Source organism: Heterodontus francisci, chromosome 37, assembly GCF_036365525.1.
Source record: "Heterodontus francisci isolate sHetFra1 chromosome 37, sHetFra1.hap1, whole genome shotgun sequence".
Taxonomy (NCBI): Eukaryota; Metazoa; Chordata; class Chondrichthyes; order Heterodontiformes; family Heterodontidae; genus Heterodontus; species Heterodontus francisci.
This window is the reverse complement of record NC_090407.1, coordinates 11826464-11844410: the sequence shown is the minus strand read 5'-3', so window position 1 is coordinate 11844410 and position 17947 is coordinate 11826464. Positions and strand designations below refer to the sequence as shown.

Here is a 17947-nt window from a genome sequence, read left to right as displayed (position 1 = left end):
TGCTTATTGCTGACGTAATTGGAGCTGTTGAAGTGGCCTCTGGGGCCTGGTGGCAAATGCAAGACTAATTGGGATCTATTGTGGTCTCGTCAAGATCTTAATTATATTTTTACATGCTCTCATTTAAAGTCCTCATTCCCTAGCGCACAAATCAGAGTTATTACAACACTGCCTAGTGAGGCAGGAATGCCAAAATGTTAAATATTGTGACTGACTTGATCCCCTAAATATTAATACATTTTGATTGATGACTATCTCAATAATTACTTCAGAACTGGGTAGTCACTGAATCTTTTCACTTTGAAGCCTCACCATTTTTAAGAGAAATATTAAACAGATAATAAAATTCAGCAAGATGTATTTGTATATTACTGGATAGTGTCAGCTGTGACACACTGTGATTGCCCCACTGGACTAGGCTGGGGAGGTTGGGGGTGATGGGGAAACAGTCAGCTTTATGACACCTGATCACCGTCCTGTGACTACTGTGTGTGCGTGTGAGAGAGAACTTATTAATTCGCTGTCTCTGTTTCAATTAAGAACCTTTAGAGCCAGCTGGGAGAAGTAGGTCAATCTGCGAGATGGAGCAGAACTGAGCGACTGAATGTAAAATATTTTCAGTCAGCTGCAATTTGCATTTATGCAGCATTTTTAACAAACTAAAATGTCCCAAGTGGAGCTGGGCATCGAGGAGAAGTTTGGGCCTATTTTGATGGACCAATAAGCAAACTAGAATCAACGCAATGCGTACTGTATTTAAGGGCACCGCCAATATAACAATCAAATGGTCCAATCAGACTAGAAGTTCAACGTAAACAAAAAGTCCAACAGAAGGAAAGGAGATGACTGAAAGCTTAGTCAAAGTAGGTTTTGAGGAAAGAAAGAAAGACTTGCATTGATGTAGCACCTTTCACGACCACCAGACGTCCCAACGTGCTTTACAGCCAATGAAATACTTTTTGAAGTGTAGTCAGTGTTGTAATGTAGGAAACGCGGCAGCCAATTTGCGCACAGCAAGCTCCCGCAAACAGCAACATGATAATGACCAGATAATCTGCTTTTAGTGATATAAAAGCAAAATACTGCGGATGCTGGAAATCTGAAACAAAAACAAGAAATGCTGGATTCACTCAGCAGGTCTGGCAGCATCTGTGGAAAGAGGTGATGTTAGTGATGTTGGTTGAGAGATAAATATTGGCCAAGACACTGGGAAGAACTCTGCTGCTCCTCTTCAAATAGTGGCATGGGATCTTTTATGTCTACCTAAGAGGGCAGACAGCTTTAATAGCTCATCTGAAAGACAGCACTGCTGGCAGTGCAGCATGCCACTGGAGTGTGTCAGACTCAATTGTTGCACTTAAGTGCTGGAGTGGGACTTAAACCCATAACATGCAGACTCAGCGGCAAGAATGCTACCAACTGAACCACAGTTGATACTCAAGGATGCTTTAAAAGTGGGGAGAGTTGTTTCAATATTGTTTCAAACAATTTATAATACACTTCATATCAAAGAGCACAATATTGTGAGGGGTTGAGTATAATGTCTGGGCTATTTTGCTAGATACATGTGTGACTGAGTAATAAAACAATATCAGGCATGAATTGTTAATTTGCTTTGTGTAATCCAGCATTAAACAGCTGTGGTGTTATGGCAGATTTAGAGGTCTCTATATTTAGTTAAAGTAGATTATGGTCAATGCAACAGTGCAGTATTAGCGCATTGGGTGGACTAGAATGCACATCTAGATGGTGGCATATGGGCACTTTATAAATGCAACAGGCCTTATAAAGCCTGTCATAGATCAGAGTCCATGTGTTGTGTGTGCGTGCACCTATTTTGCCGGTCAAAGAGTTGTGGGTTAAGGTGGGGCAGAGTTGCAGTGTGGGTCGAGGTCCTGCCAGATTTTGTCCCCTCCAATTTTGTGACCTTTCTCCTAACTCTCTGAGGTGGTTTGGCTTTGTATCAGCATCAGGTTCTGACTTGTCGGCAGCAGCAAGATGAGTGAGAGTGCCTGGAGGGCAGGGTCTCTGATCCTCTGCACTTTGCTTGGTATTGAGTTTGAGCCTTGGCCCCTGATTTACACTCCAAAAGGTAGAACTTCTGCATTTGCCACAATTGGGGAAATTGCACCCAAAATGCATTTAAAATTGCGCTGGTTATATTTCCATTCAAGTTTTTGATAAAATTCATTTACATAAACACAAACATTAATTTTTTTCCATGAACCGGTGCAATTGGGAAGCATAATAGAATATAATTGTTTCTTTTATTCTGTTAGAAAGTATTCCTTAATGTATTTCAGAGTGGTAACTGGGTGTAGTTTTATCAATACAGCTAAAAATAGACTAATCACTGAAAATAAGTATTTTTAATAAGAGCATCCAGTCTTCCACCTGTGTGTAACCTGAATTAAAATCACTCAAAATTACTTTAGAAAACTATACTGAACCATTTATTAGTTTCATTGGTGTATACTAGTCAGTTCCTTAGTGAATTAAATGTTTTTTCATATGATAAACATTTAAGATGTACCTACTAGTGCCTGTACATAAAAGAAAATTAATGCAATTTTAAGAGTCTTCCTGAACTTGCACAGTTGTTGGATTCTCTCAATGTCATCCTTGGGGCATGGGCAGGGCCTTATCCGGGTGAATTGAATCTTACACACGTGTAAAAGATCATGGAAAACACAAACGTAAGCGACTTTGTCCGTAGCTCACTGAAATGTAAAACTCCACTATCTTTTAGGCTGGTTCAAACAATTTTGCCCGGATTGTGCTAATATGACTAAAATAAATGAATGGAAACTCTACCCCCAAGTTTCTGCTCCACACCGCCCTAAACCTGGCAATGCAAATGCATCTTTAAATTCTCTCTCTCAAACTTTTTGCTTTGCCTCCTTTTACCCCCATTTTCAAAAGCCAGTTTGAAACTTGCTTCTTTGACTGTGCTTTCAATTATCTCTCTGAAGGTCTCTCCTACATATCGATCATCCTGTAAAGTGCTTCAGGATGTTTTCCTATGTGGAGAGAAACAGGCAATTGTAAATTGTCATTGAAGCCGTTGGGTGAACTTGTCAGCTTGTGGGCAGGTTTGTGCTGTGGGCGTGGAGCCACTAAGAACATAGAATATCCAAACTTACCTTTTGTAGTAAAAACAGAAAGTGCTGGAAATACTCAGCAGGTCTGGCAACATCTGTGGAGAGAGAAGCAGGGTTAACATTTCAGGTTAATGTTTTGTAGGCCTGTTACATCCACAAGAGAGGAGAGTTTCATCCCATCAGTCTGAGCTGGTCTCAGAAATGAAGGGATGGCCTGTCAATCCCAATTGGCACTTTGTCTTAATAGACTCCCTTTCTCATCACACATTGGCTACATGCACTGAGAACCTGTCAACAGGACTGAAATACTCAATATGCTTGGTAGGATTTATGAACAATGCCAGATAGGAAAAGACCCAATGGTCCATTCAGCCTATCCCACGCAATGAGCATCAGAATACTCCCCAATCCATCCAAAAACCATGGGAGGACAGGCAAACAAACAGACAAAAACGCAGGCCAGTTCCAAGGGGAAATATCTGGGAAATTCCCCTCCTACCCCCTCAGGTGATTGAAGCTATTCCAGGGGAGAACTCTGGTGCTGGTAACTTTATGCTGTGCCTTCTTTTGATGCAAGGTAATCTCTGCCCCAGCCAGAAACTTGAAGAAGTTTAGCAAAATTTCTACTGCAGGAGTCAGCAGCCTGTTCCAGGCGCTCACTCTTGTCCACTTCCTGACATCTAACCTGGATCTAGCCTTGAACAACTTAAAACTGTGACCCCTGGTCCTCCCGAACGTACTTAATTGGAACAAACTCTCACCTCAAACACAATCTATTCCGTCCATCATCCTATATACCTCGATCAGATCACCCCAAAGTCTACACATCTCTAAAGTGTAGATTTCCAGCTTCTTTAACTTAGCTTTACAACTAAGATTCTTCAAGTTGGAAATTAATTTATTGGCCTTCCTTTGCACCCTTTCCAAAGCCTCAGTATCACCCACTATGTGAGGAGGCCAAAACTGGACACAATGTTTTAACTAAGACCATTAGTTACCATTTTGGAAATGGCTTTCAAAAACCGCATGGATCTGAAAGATTAATGGATTTCCTTTTTCAATCTCTGCAGGATAAAGACAGTTCTGGAGCTACAGTTCTACACCTCGCCGCATGGTTTGGGCATCAGGATATCACGGATTGGTTATTGAAAGGTGGAGGCAGTGACCCAACAGCAGCAACAGACACTGGAGCACTTCCCGTGCACTATGCTGCAGCCAAAGGTGACCTTCCATCACTCCGAATGCTGCTCGGACACTGTCCCAAGTAAGTAATAGGAAAGATCGAGATGGGCTGAGATAGTTGCTTGATGCAGTGTGTTGACACAAATCATCAGTTGCAATAACTGGGAAGTTGCTTCTTGTCTTTGTGGAGAAATGAGTAAGTGAGATCAAGTGGAACTACTGATAGTTTTAGGATCTTTGAAATTTGGGATCCATTCAAATCCCAATTATCCAATATAGGATTCAAGACAGAGAAAAGAAAACCAGCGCAATAAAAGTGGATTTGATAGGGTAGACAGAGAGAAACTAGCTCGTCTGGTGGGGTGAGTCCAGAGTGTGGACTGAATGGCCTCTTTCTGCATTGTAAGATTCTATGATTCTAAGTTTGGTATTGAAAATCATTCCCACAAGTGAGTCCTTGTTTTCTCTGAATTGGAGTTTGCCTTTACCTTTTTTTTATTCTTTCATGGAATGTGAGCGTCACTTGCTATGCCAGCATTTGTTGCCCGTCCCTAATTGCCCTTGAGAAGGTGGTGGTGAGCTTCCTTCTTGAACTGCTGCAGTCCATGTGGTGTCGGCACACCCACAGTGCTGTTAGGAAGGGAGTTCCAGGATTTTTTGACCCAGCGACAGTGAAGGAACGGCGATACCATCCGAAGTCAGGATGGTGTGTGACTTGGAGGGGAACTTGCAGGTGGTGGTGTTCCCATGCATCTGCTGCTCTTGTCCTTCTAGGCAGTGGAGGTCGTGGGTTTGGAAGGTCTTGCCGAAGGAGGCTTGGCAAGTTGCTGCATTGCACCTTGTAGATGGTACACAGCTGTCATGTATTTAGATAATTGTAGCGAGCCCTAAAGGCCTGCTTGGGTATGCAAATGAGACCTGACCCGTGCCCGACAGAACCACATCCGACCCCAAGCCCAAGTCCTTCCATTTTTTCCTGCGCCCGACCCGACCATCAGTTAACTTACCTTTCGTTTTTCACTTTGTTCCTTACCTGCACAAGCTTAAAATAACTGTAACAAAATGACCTTTGAAGTACAAAAAGTAAATAAACATTAGAGTCACTTACTTGAGGTGGTGATAGAGCGTGTCCGATCCGGCCTGACCAGACCCGAGCCCGAATGCCGGACCTGGAAGTGTGACCCAACCTGAACCCGACACATGCCGTCGGCTTCGTGTCGGGTAGCAGGCCTTTAGCGAGCCCAGGGGTTGAACAGAAATCCTTGTTACTATATTTTGGCTTATTGTATAGTTTGATCTCCTTGACTTCAGAAATCAGTGGAATAAGCATATTATCACAACATTAGTTATGCTATGAACGACCTAACAAATCTATTAACCAGTGAATATGTAAGTGACATATCTTGTATAATTGGTCCTGGCACCTATTTTATCGGGGAAAAAATGTCAAATTAAGCAAGGAGTCCCAAGGACACCTGAAAGACATCTGATACCATATTAAACTTGCACAATTTTCAGCTGTCTGGGCTGGCCACCAAGTAAAATTTTACAGAGTTGACAGATCTGTTAAGTGTGGGAGAGCACATAGCGAAGTGTGTGTGTATGTGTGTGAGAGAGTGTGTGCAATGGTCAATGTTTGCAGCAGAGATGGATAGCGGATGTGAGTGAGAGATCGCATTGCCAGAGTGCAAGCCTGTGAGACAGAGAGAGGACTGTCAGAGTGTTTGGAGGTGAGGGAGAGCTCTGTCAGAGTATATGTATTTGTGAGAGAAAGGGAGACTCTCAGAGTATGCGTGTGTGAGAGACAGTGAGTGGATTTGTAAGAGAGAGAGCATCGTCGGAGTGTTTGTCTGAGAAGCAGAGCTGAAAAATTCCACTTGTCAACAAACCAGAAATAAGCAACTTTGTCGCTTTGCTAAGCTGGAACACAAAGTGATTCACTATCTCGCAAGTGACATTGGCTTTTCTGACCGTATCTAGTTCTTTGTGTCCTGTTACCTACAGGCAAGGCTTGAGGTTGTCACAGGAAAATGGATGGCATCCCAAAATGTGGCAAAAACCTTGGAACGTTCCAAATAAAAACAACATTTGATCTATTCATTAACTGTGTAACCAGTGGCTGTACAAATTGGCCTTGTCCCACTGATTTGCTTAACTGACGAGGTGCCTGTCTTCCATTCCTTTTAATGATTAATTTCCCTTGGGAAAAGCTCTGGTTCTCATCCAATGAAATGTAGAGAGGGAATATTCCCTGTTCAAAGTGTGTTTGTCTGGACTCCCGAGAGGTTTCAGTGAGGGTTCCCCAATCTCCTGGTCTGACTTTGACAGAAAGCCCAGAGGTTTTCCGACCATTTATGCTCCATTTCTCCAGGGTTTTCACTGAAGTTACTATGGACGATCAGGAGAATCCATGTGGAAATTGCTGGTGAACATGTATCTGCTACCTCTTTCAAAGAAATACCTTCAAATGTCTTTCCTCACTAAGATCAGCTATCCCCCTTCAGCCACTCCAATACTGTCAGATATAGGAAGAATGAATATCCCCTTTCATCTCCATAGGGTCTTGTACTTAGGAATCGACCTAGAAGGCAAACCCTGGAGAAAACTAAAGATCATTGTGATACTCAGTTGGTAAAGAACTTTCCAGTATGGTACTCCCACTGCAGTACTGAGGGAATGCTGCACTGTCAGAGGTGCTGTCTTTTAGATGCAGCGTTAAACCAAGGCCCCGTCTGCCCCTTTCAGGTGGATATAAACAGTCCGATGGCGCGATTTTGAAGATGAGCAATGGAGTTCTCCTGGTGTGCAGGGCAATATTTTTATCCCTCAACCAACATCAATAAAAACAGATTATCTGTTGATAATCACATTGGTGTTTGTGGGAGTTTGCTGTTCATGAACTGACATCCACGTTTTCCACATTACAACAGTGACTACACTTCAAATGCACTTCATCGGCTGTAAAGCACTTTGGGATGTCCTGAGGTTGTGTGGAGTCTTTCTCCCAATCTGGGTTAAGGTTTTGGGTCATATTGCAGTGAATACACATCTCCTGGTAACCCCAATGAAATCCTGCCTTATTTGCTAATTCTGGCTGCTTAAAAGACTAGTTTTATGCTGGGTCAGCACCTGGATTTATTGAATGCAGTGGGTTTACAGTGTGAAAATGCCCCACTGACTCCAGATAAAAACAACTTCTGAGTTTCAGCACACCACATGGGAAGGAAAGAGTCGATGGGAATATCTCCTGTTGTAATAGGAACCAAACAACATTGTTAATTACTTCCTGGACATCAATATTCCCACTTCTGCAGTTCAGGGCTGATCAATCTGCGTTCAGTGGCCGCAGAGCACTTGTGGTGCAGAGTGATAACAGTACTCTCTTTGTTCATGCTTTAATTATGTAAACCGCTTAATGCTTCTGCAGGGAAGGGGCTGTTTGAATATGTGAGAGATCCAACTTTCTCACAGAACTGGGATCTACTGTAAAGGACTGAGTGAGGATGATTTCATTTCACAAACTGTCGACCTGACTAATGTGTAACAAATGTTTGATTATTTGGTATATCGCAGCATTTACAACAGCATTTTATCGACCTTTATAGTTCTTTATTTTGCCCATTGTTTGAACCTTTGGATCCACTTTGATTCAGAATTGTCTGGTTTACAATAGTCACTCAGCAATTCAAGGTCCCCTTCCAACCTGCTACTCCTATCCTATACTTGGTATTGATCAGTGCTAACCGGTCCTGACTTCGAGATTGCCAACTCTAAACTGACCCCAATCCAGGATTACTAGGTTGAACCTGAACTTACATCCCCACCTGGACTCACTCTGTAATCTCCTTTACTCTTGTTTTCCCACTTTCCCATGGAGATACTCAGCACTCATTCTTTAGAACATAGGGACTGACACAGAAGTCAAGTTGTGAACAGCAAACTCCCACAAATGTCAATGTGATTGTCACCAGATAATCTGTTTTTCGTGATATTGGTTGAGGGATAAAAATATTGGCCTGGACACCCAGGAGAAGGCTGCTGCTCATCTTCAAAATCATGCCATCGGACCTTTTATATCCACCTGAAAGGGCAGACGCGGCTTTGGTTTAATGTCTCATCTGAAAGACGGCAACTCTGACAGTGCAGCACTCCCTCAGTAATGGGAAATCATTCTTCCCAGTCTGTTAATGTAAGGGAAAGATGGGAGGACCCATGTGATTAATTCAATACTAGATGTGTTAAGATGTTTGGGGCCTATTACAGTTGGTAAACTTGATGCGAGTTCAGGCTAGACCTGGTAATCTTGGATTGCCGTCAGGTGAGACCTGGTAATCTCAGAGTCAGGACTGGTTAGCGCTGGTGTTTCTGAGGTCTGATCTATTCACAGCTCATACCATTTGAGTGGGGACTGATTGTTGTATGAAATCTCAGCGTGGTTACAGTAGGGAGTAGTTTATTGAACACAGTCACAGGGTATAGCTACAGTAGCTGATACTAGATTTAGTGTATGATTAGGTAGTTGGATTACAGTCGCTGATGACATAGTGGGACTGAAATAGCTAGGCCAGGACATTCCTCGCACCTGCTCCACCATCATATCCTTGCTGGAGGTATGGCATAACCTTTATTTACGTGTGTTAAATGGAGTTTCCACCGCACTTTTGGTGTCGTTATGCTGGTGGAGAGGGAGCAGCTCTGAGGAATTTCCTGGCCTCCTTCAGGTGGAGAAAAGAAGAAACTTATTCTTCTCAGAAAACAATGCTGGGCCATGGGTGTGTGCAGTTAGTAAGACGGAGTCTGATATCGGTAGCTGCTAATGGGTGTGGTTAGTCCGGTTAAAGAAGTAGAAAACAGTGCAGGATTGAGACAACTGCTCAAATTGTCTTCAATGCTTTACTAACCTGAACCCTTCTCATAGATCGCAGTCTTGTAATTACTCCATGTTATCCATCATTTTGTAGGTGGTCTTCTATTGGGCTGGTGCAGCCGATCTCCCCAAGCCAGGGTATCGCTCATCCAACTGCAAGCTAAGAAATTGTTCTTCTGGCAGCCAATCTTAGCAGGTCACGACAGTTTTACTTTTGGCCTGCAGTTGGCCTGAGAAACCTGGCGCTGCCAGCAATGCTCTTATGCAACGTAAACGTGCTTCGCTATTAAAGGTATTTGATTCTCTGCGAGGTAGCAGTAGAGAGCAGTAGATGGATTAAGTCACTTTTGGATATCTATTAACCCTGATATTAGCTTTATCAGTTTAAAGCCAGTCTGCTGTGTTGTTCATCCACAGATAGGAAAATCCTAAAGTCAATTCCTAATCGGAGCTGATCTTCAGTTAGGCAGAAGTAGGGGACTATAATTGGCTGTAAGGAGCCTGGGCAATGATGGGGAGAGTCAGACAGCGCTCCTGCTTCCAATTACTATTCAGTGTGCCAGAAGTGTGAACAGATGTAAAGTGAGGCTAAGCTTAGCCTTGGTTATAATATCCTGCAAAACCTCCGGTGCAGTACAGAGGGAGTTTGCACTGTTGGAGGTGCTGACTTTCAGATGAGACATTAAACCGAGGCCCTGTCTGTTCCCTCAGGTGGATGTAAAAGATCCCATGGTACCATTTTAAAGAAGAGCAGGGGAGTTATCACCAGTGTCCTGGCCAATATTTATCCCTCAATCAACATCACAGAAACAGATTATTTGGAAATTATCACATTGCTGTTTTGTTGTGCACAAATTGGTGGCTGCATTTCCTACATGACAACAGTGACTACACTTCAAAAGTACTTCATTGGATGTAAAGCATTTTGGAAAGTTCTCTGGTCATGAAAGGCACGATAGGAATGCAAGTCCTTTTTTAGATAGCTTACAAATCCAAATGCCACGTTGAAGTTGATACATCTCTTACATGCAACAGTTTGAGTCTTTTTGAACCTCTACAAAGGAAGCATGAGATCAGTGACTTTCATGAAAGCTGTGACAAAGTTACAGCTTCAATTATTAGCAAGGCCACTGAGTTTTGGATCGCGGAATGCAATTCCCAAAGCGTAATAATAATGGAATTTGACACATTCAGTCACCATAAACCATTGCCCCTGATTATAACTGAAAGAACCTCACCTCAAACATAACTTTAATGGGTAACTCAGAAACATGGTGGAACAGACTGCCAGTAAGCACAGTGAATTGCAACAATCTTTAAAAAAAAAAGATTACTGTTGCAGAAAATGTTTGACGTATAATGTAAATGTACATTGTGAATATAACCTGAAATGGCAACTGTAGTGAGGCACCTCATGTACCGTATTGAAAGCAACTGATCTGTATTGCACTACTAAAATGTCCAATTTGGATTGTTATGTAATGTACTTGCACAAATTTTATGAATAATGTGTAATTTTGGGAAAAAAAGAGTGGAGGGGACCTTGTGCCAAAGGAGCAGGCAGATAAAAGTAAGTAGAAGTCTAAAACGCAGACCAAGCTTGATGAATGAATTGGTCCTTTTACTACATTCTTGTGAATAAAACCTTGAGTTAAGCCCATATGCAGATGGTACAATGGGGTTTAAGATTTTTAGAATTTCAATATGCTACTGCTTAAGCTTGGGTTTGGTTTAATCTTGTTTTAGCCTCCCAGTTGATAAAAAACCAGATAAATTATTTAATGATCAATAAATTCTGCTGCTTCTTGCTCCAGTTACTCCAGGCCTGGAAACCTGAGCTTGGTTTATATTTCTTTGCCTTGTGTTTACCAATAGTTGTATAAACAAGTGTGGGATCACATTAATTCACTCGGCACAGTTTAAGTTTATGTGCCGAGCCTGCTTTTTTTTTTCCTGCTGGGAGTGGTGCTTAATTAAAATATGTTATAGTGTTGGAGCTGTATTTGGAGATCACTTGTGCTTATATCACAATTAGAGCTTGTTTAAGTTGCTGTTTATACTGAATAGGCCCGAGTGGTAACTGCACCGTTTCTTGATTACATAATGGTGGTACTTTGTGTCACAATCTAGTTTAGATGATTAAAATGTTTGAATCCAGTCTTCGGTCTCTTTAAGACAGCAGGTTGTGTGCCGCTAATGTTGACTCGTTAACAATTAATTAGCCTAGCTGGAGGTTTGAAGCTCTTGGTTGAAGCATTTTCCGTGCGGTATTGTTTGCTGATGTTGCTACAGCAACCAGAAGGCCCTTGCCTGGTGATTCAGTAAATCTCTGTACAAATTTAGGTTGTCCATTCATCATCAACCTTTTGTGTCTGGTATAGCTCAGAGGGAAAAGAGAGAAAATGGTGACATTAGAAACGATTGGGACCAACAGACTTCTTGTCTAAGAGTAAGTGAGGGTAAGAAACAGTAAACACCATTCCTTTGGCCTGTTAGTAACTGTCAGTACAGTACTTTGGGAGTGCTGCATTGTCGGAGGACCTATCCTTCACGTGCGACACTAGATTTATGCACATTCTGGCAGTTCAGGTGGGTATAAAAGATCCCATGGCATTATTCAAAGAGCCTAGGAGTTCTCCAGATATCTGGGCCAACATCCCTCAACCAATCCCGCCAAAACAGATTAACTAGTCATTCATCTCACTGCTGTTGGTGGGAGCTTGCTTTGTACAAATTGGCTGCTGTGTTTGCCTATACCACGACAGTGACTAATGTCAGGAGTCATTAATTGGCTGTGCAATGTTTTGAGATGTCTAGGACATCAAAGATATTGTCTTCGTACAGGTTCTTTCAAGTTCTTGCTTTTCATTTTTTTTTACTGTACTTGTGAATTTGAGCTCAACAAGGTGTGGCATGTCATTGGTCAGGAATGGAGTTCTTTTCTCATTGTGGACACCAAGTGTGGACAGATGTTGTCACTGGGTCAAAATTCTGGAACTTCCTTCCTAACTGCGCTGTGGGTTTACCTTCGTTACATGGGTTCAAGAAGGCGGCTCATCACCGCTTCTCTTGCGCAATTACAGATGGCCAATAAATGCTGGCCTTTCCAGCAATGCCCATTTCCAAGAATGTATATAAAACAAAAATGGCATGGTTAGAGTAAAACTGCTACTGTACTCCTTAAAACGTCATCACGTTGAGAAGAATACTCCAACTGCATCAGTGTGATATTTTTCCATTTCTCTGAACAGACATCCTGTGCCCTGTGAGTGAGATTCACGATATTGTACCAATTCTATGGGCCCACATCCGCTAAGCATTCTGCAACACTCCATTAAAGTTGCTTCCCTTAACAAGCAGAGTCTTTACGCTAATGCTCCAAGTTCTTGAACTGGAGAGGGAGTCACACAAACCAGTCTTATGCATGTCCCACCATCCAGTTGGGTATGACATAGGAAGAGACCAGAGTGTAGGCTGTGTGCCCACCTTCCGAATTGGGTATGATGTGTTGCCTTGGAAAAACATAAGGAGAACAATTTTTAAAAATGCCACCTGTCTATAAAAATCCTTCTGGATAAATTGGTTTGCCCCCGTTTTCGGGCATGAATCAAATGGCTGGCATACTGCATGTGCCAGAAGAGGTTGGCCCGAGGATCACCCGAAATGGGTCTTTGGGCCTCCTTTTTATATTTTACACTGCTGAACATTTTATTCTTTCATGAGATATGGGCGTCACTGGCAAGACCAGCATTTGTTGTCCATCCCTAATTGCCCTTAAGAAGGTTGTAGTGAGCTGCCTTCTTGAACTGCTGCAGTACATCTGGTGCGGGTACTCCCACAGTGCTGTTAGGAAGGGAGTTATGGCTGGAGAATATTGCTAGCAATAAGAGAAGCCTTATGGGATGGGGGCGGGGCGGGGGGGGGGTGGGGAAACAAAGCTACAATGGGGGAGTGGGGGCGGAGGCAGGTTAATCATGAGTATTGTGGAGTCAGAGAACCCTCCTGCTCCTCCTGCCTCCATGTGATTTTGTTTTTAAACCTTCCCTTCTGGTGGCACTCGCTGCTTAGCATTCCAAGTGGGGGCACCCAGTGAGGTGTAAACGGCTGACCAGTTCGCTGTCACCAATTTTTCGCTACGTAATAAAACTTGAAGTTACTCCCCATAATTCTGAAATTATAGCTCTCCCTCAGTACTGCACCTAAATCTCAGCCTAGATTATGTGCTCAAGTTGTTTAAGCCTTCTAACTCCAAGGTAAGTGAGTCACTGAGCCAAGGCTGACAGTAGATCTTTCAAAAAATAGTTACTTTGTTGGTTCCTGGTCTGTACTCGTGTCTGTTAGGCAGTAATTGGGGTCCTGCTGATGGTCTCAGTCCCTCTGGGTTTGTGATTGGAAAAGTCAGCCAGGGTTCTTTGCCCCTGATTACTGAGCGTCCTTCTGGAAAATGTGGACATTGAATGAGGTCAAGACTGGGTTGGTGCTCAGTGATGTGCTCTATGATTTAGTAATCAGTTGGATGATTTGCCAGTGTCTCTAGAACTGTAACTTGGCAGGAGTCAAGAGAAGGAAGAAAAATGGACAATATTGGGAGAGGAGGAAGTATTTCCCAGGTAGAGGGACGAGGCTTGGCATTGGAATATAGAGGACAAGTAGAAGGGCACAAAATGAATTCTTAAGCTGCAGGGAGGGGAGTCTGGAGCTGACAAAATGGAATGTCGTGCCCAGAGAGTCAAGGTGGGGAAAGAGTGGGAGAGTGTCTGCTAGCATCATGAGATTACAAGTGGCTCAGAAAAAGAGGCAGTTCACAAAATAATATCGTTGTGATAAAACAGTGAGACCAAAATGTGCTTGATGTTGACTTTGGAGTTCCCTATTTCTCAATCCTAAGCCTCCTTCACCTTTTTGGGAGGAGATGGAGATCTCCTGGTTACAGGACGTTTAGGGAGGAGATGGAGATATCCTGGTAACAGGACGTTTTGGGAGGAGATGGAAATATCCTGGTTACAGGACGTTTTGGGAGGAGATAGAAATATCCTGGTTACAGGATGATTTGTTGCTTTCACAATGCTGGTTTCCATTTGAAGCCAAGTTTGAAAGAACATCACGATCTAGATTTTTCCAGATCAAATAATAGCAGAATTTAGACATAGCAGTCTTTTGTTTTTTCCAGTCTAGAAATGTGATCTTGCTGTCCAGTGCAGCCAGGAATTTGAAGCCAGATTTGAGAGACAAATCCACATCCAGGTCTTATCCAGATAATTACCAGAGCTCAGAAGGTAAGGTCGGGGGATGGGGTTTGAACCATCAGACAAAGGCCATTTAAACTAACAGTTAACTTGAAGCTTGAGCTAAAATACACCCACTGTTAAAATCAGGGGAACTTAAACAGCAGAAGAGAGGATTTAGCGGGAGAGAAAGAGCACTGGATGACAGCAGATGGCCACAGATAGATGTCCGCAGTGAGGTCTTCCCGAGGACACCGACTGTCCAGGAGCCATCTTTTTTTACACAGCTTCAGTCGAGCTGCATTATGCAGATGACGTTTGCGTGTGCGCTCACTCTGAAACTGAGCTCCAGATCATTGTCGGCTCCTTCCCCAAAGCGTATGAGAAAATGGGTCTTTCACTAAACACTCGGGAAATGAAAGTCCTCTTCCAACCACCTCCCCCCGTCATTCAAGATCAATCGCATCATCCCGGGAAATGTAAACCACTTTCCATATTTTAGGAGCCTCCTCTCGGTGAAGGCAGAGTCAGATGGCAAGGTTCATCATTGCCTCCAATAGAGTCATAGAGAGATACAGCACTGAAACAGGCCCTTCGGCCCATCGAGTCTGTGCCGACCATCAACCATCCATTTATACTAATCCTACATTAATCCCATATTCCCTACCACATCCCCACCTTCCCTCAATTCTCCTACCACCTACCTACACTAGGGGCAATTTACAATGGCCAATTTACCTATCAACCTGCAAGTCTTTGGCTGTGTACCAGCTCAGCCTTCGGCTGACTGAGGAAGAGAGTATTTGAGGATCAGAATCTCAAACCTGAGACTAAGATAATGGTTTACTGGGCAGCAGTGATCCCTGCGCTCCGACGTGCTTTGCAGACTTGGACAACCTACAGCAGGTGCCTCAAAGCACTGGAGAAGTCCCACCAGAGGTGCCTCCGCAAGATCCTCCGAATCCAGTAACAAGAAAGGCAATCCAACAGCAGCGTCCTCTCCCAAGCCAACCTGCCCAGCATCGGGGTGCTAATCTCCCAAAACTAGCATCCACTGGGTGGGACATGTCATCCACATACCTGACACCAGACTCCTGAAGCAGCTGTTCTACTCAGAATGTGATTGTGTTAGGAGACTCCCAGGAGGACAACGGAAACACTTTAGAGATGTCCTTAAAGCATCCCTGAAGAGATCAAACATCCCCATCAACTCGTGGGAGTCCCTGGCTTGAGACCATCATAGATGGAGAAAGCTCATTTGGGACGGCATCGTACACCTCGAGGGACTTTGTGGGGAATATGTGGAGGCAAAGTCGAGGCATTGGAGGGAGTGCACAAACCTCCAAACTACTCATCTACCTGACCCTTCAAACACCACCTACCCCTCATGTGGCACTCTGCAGATCACGCATTGGACTTAACAGCCACCTCCAAACCCAGGGAACTGCAGTGGAAACAAGTCATCCTCGATCCCGAGGGAGTGCTGAAGAAGAAGAGTTTCCATAACCTGATTATATCAGCTGATTGGGTGGTTAGCCCCATGCAGAGGAAGGGTTTTAGGGATTCCATAACCCAATGATGTTTTGGCAGTGAGTGGGAGGGGAAAAGTTAGTATTTTACTCAATGCCAACCAAGAATTTAGAGTCAGAGCTCCAGTCACTACCTGCCTGGAAGGGGTTTCAAACCTACTGCAATAGCAAACAGGGTTACTGTCTCATCTAATAGACAGCTCCTTCAATAATCCAGAAATCCCTCAGTATTGCACTGAAGTATCAGCCTAGTCTATGTGCAAAGCCCAAAGAGAATCCTGTGATTCAGGATGTGTTCAATTCAGACTTCCATATTTATCTCTTGCATTCAGTAAGGTGCCACACTAAAGGTTAATAGGCAAGATAAGGGCTCATGGAGTTGGGGGTAATCTATTAGTGTGGGTAGAGGATTGGTTAACAGATAGGAAGCAAAGTTTGGGCATAAATGAGGCATTTTCAAGTTGGCAGGCAGTGAATAGTGGAGTGCTGGGGTCTCAGCTATTTACAATCGGTATCAATGATTTAGATGAAGAGACAGAGAGTAATGGATCTAAGTTTGCTGATGATACAAAGGTAGGTGGAAAGGTAAACTGTGGGGAGGACACAGAGAGGCTGCAAAGAGAGAGGTTAAGTGAGTGAGCAACAAGATGGCAGATGAAGTATAATGTAGGGAAGTGTGAAGTCATTCACTTTGGTCGTAAGAATAGAAAAGCAGAATATGTTTTAAAAGGTGTGGAACTTGTAAGTGCTGATGTTCAAAGAGACCTGGGTGTGCTTATACAAGGAAGGCAGAAAGTTAGCATGTAGGTACAGCAAACAATTAGCAAGGCAAATGGCATGTTGGCCTTTATTGCGAGCGGATTGGAGTACAGGAATAAAGAAGTCTTGCTGCAATTGTACAGGGTTTTGGTGAGACCGCATATGGAGCACTGTGCACAGTTTAGGTCTCCACATTTAAGAAAGGATATACTTGCATTGGAGGCAGTGCAGCAAAGGTTCACTAAATTAGTGCCTGGGATGAGAGGCTGAGTAAATTGGACCTATCCTCTCTGGAATTTAGAAGAAGGTTTCATTGAAACTTACAAGATTCCTAAGGGGCTGGATAGGGTAAACACTAAGAGATTGTTTCTGCTGGCTGGGAAATCTAAAAAATGGGGGCATAATCTCAGGATAAGGGGCCGATCATTTAGGATTGCGATGAGGAGAAATTACTTCACTCAAAGGGTTGTGAATCTTTGGAATCCTCTACCCCAGAGGGTTGTGGATGCTCCATCATTGAATACATTTAAGGCTGAGATAGACAGATTTTTGATCTCTCAGGGAATCGAAGGATATGGGGAGCAGGTGGGAAAATGGAGTTGAAGCCCAAGATCAGCCATGATCGTATTGAATAATGGAGCAAGCTTGATGGGCCATGTGGCCTACCCCTGCTCCTATTATGTTCTTGTGAACAGATGGGACATTAGAAATATCGCTGTTCATCTGAGAAGTGAAATTTTGGGGAGAAGACTTATATCTGTTCTGAAAGCTTGCAGAATTTTTGAAAATGATTGGTAACATTGCAATATGCAGACTTGTTCGAGTCGGCTCAGCACTAAAACTCTGATCCCTGAGTCAGAAAGTTGTGAGTTTAAGTTCCACTCCAGGGATTCAGCATCTAATGTAGGTTGGCGCCTCAGTGTAGTACTGAGGGAGTGATGTGGTGGTGGAGATGGCACTTGCACCTTCTAGATAAGACATTGAATCAAGGCCTCATCTGCCTGCTTGGGGAATAAAAGATCCTCTGGTACCTTCTCGCAAAGAAGAAAAGGGAGCTTCCCAGGTGTCTTGGTCAACAATCCCCCTCCTCAAACAATACCAGCAAAAAGCAGGTGAACTGGCGGGACCTTGCTGAGTGCAAAGTAGATGCTGTATTTGTCTACATAGCAGCGACAGGATTTCAAAGGGTAATTAATTGGCTCTGAACTGTTTCGGAGTGTCCTGAGGACATGAAAGGCCCTGTATCAACATACGTTCTTTCATTCTGCCTCCAGTAGTCATCAA

At 43.4% G+C, this 17947-nt stretch overlaps 1 protein-coding gene across 2 annotated transcripts in view; it reads left to right on the top strand.

Moving 5' to 3' along the window:
• Positions 1 to 17947, top strand: part of espn (espin) — a 135712-nt gene that overhangs the window by 12261 nt on the left and 105504 nt on the right. For both annotated transcript variants that reach the window (XM_068017116.1, XM_068017115.1), the window contains exon 2: positions 4172 to 4365. In XM_068017116.1, coding sequence (XP_067873217.1) covers positions 4172 to 4365 — 194 coding nt within the window. The remainder of the gene's footprint in view (positions 1 to 4171; positions 4366 to 17947) is intronic.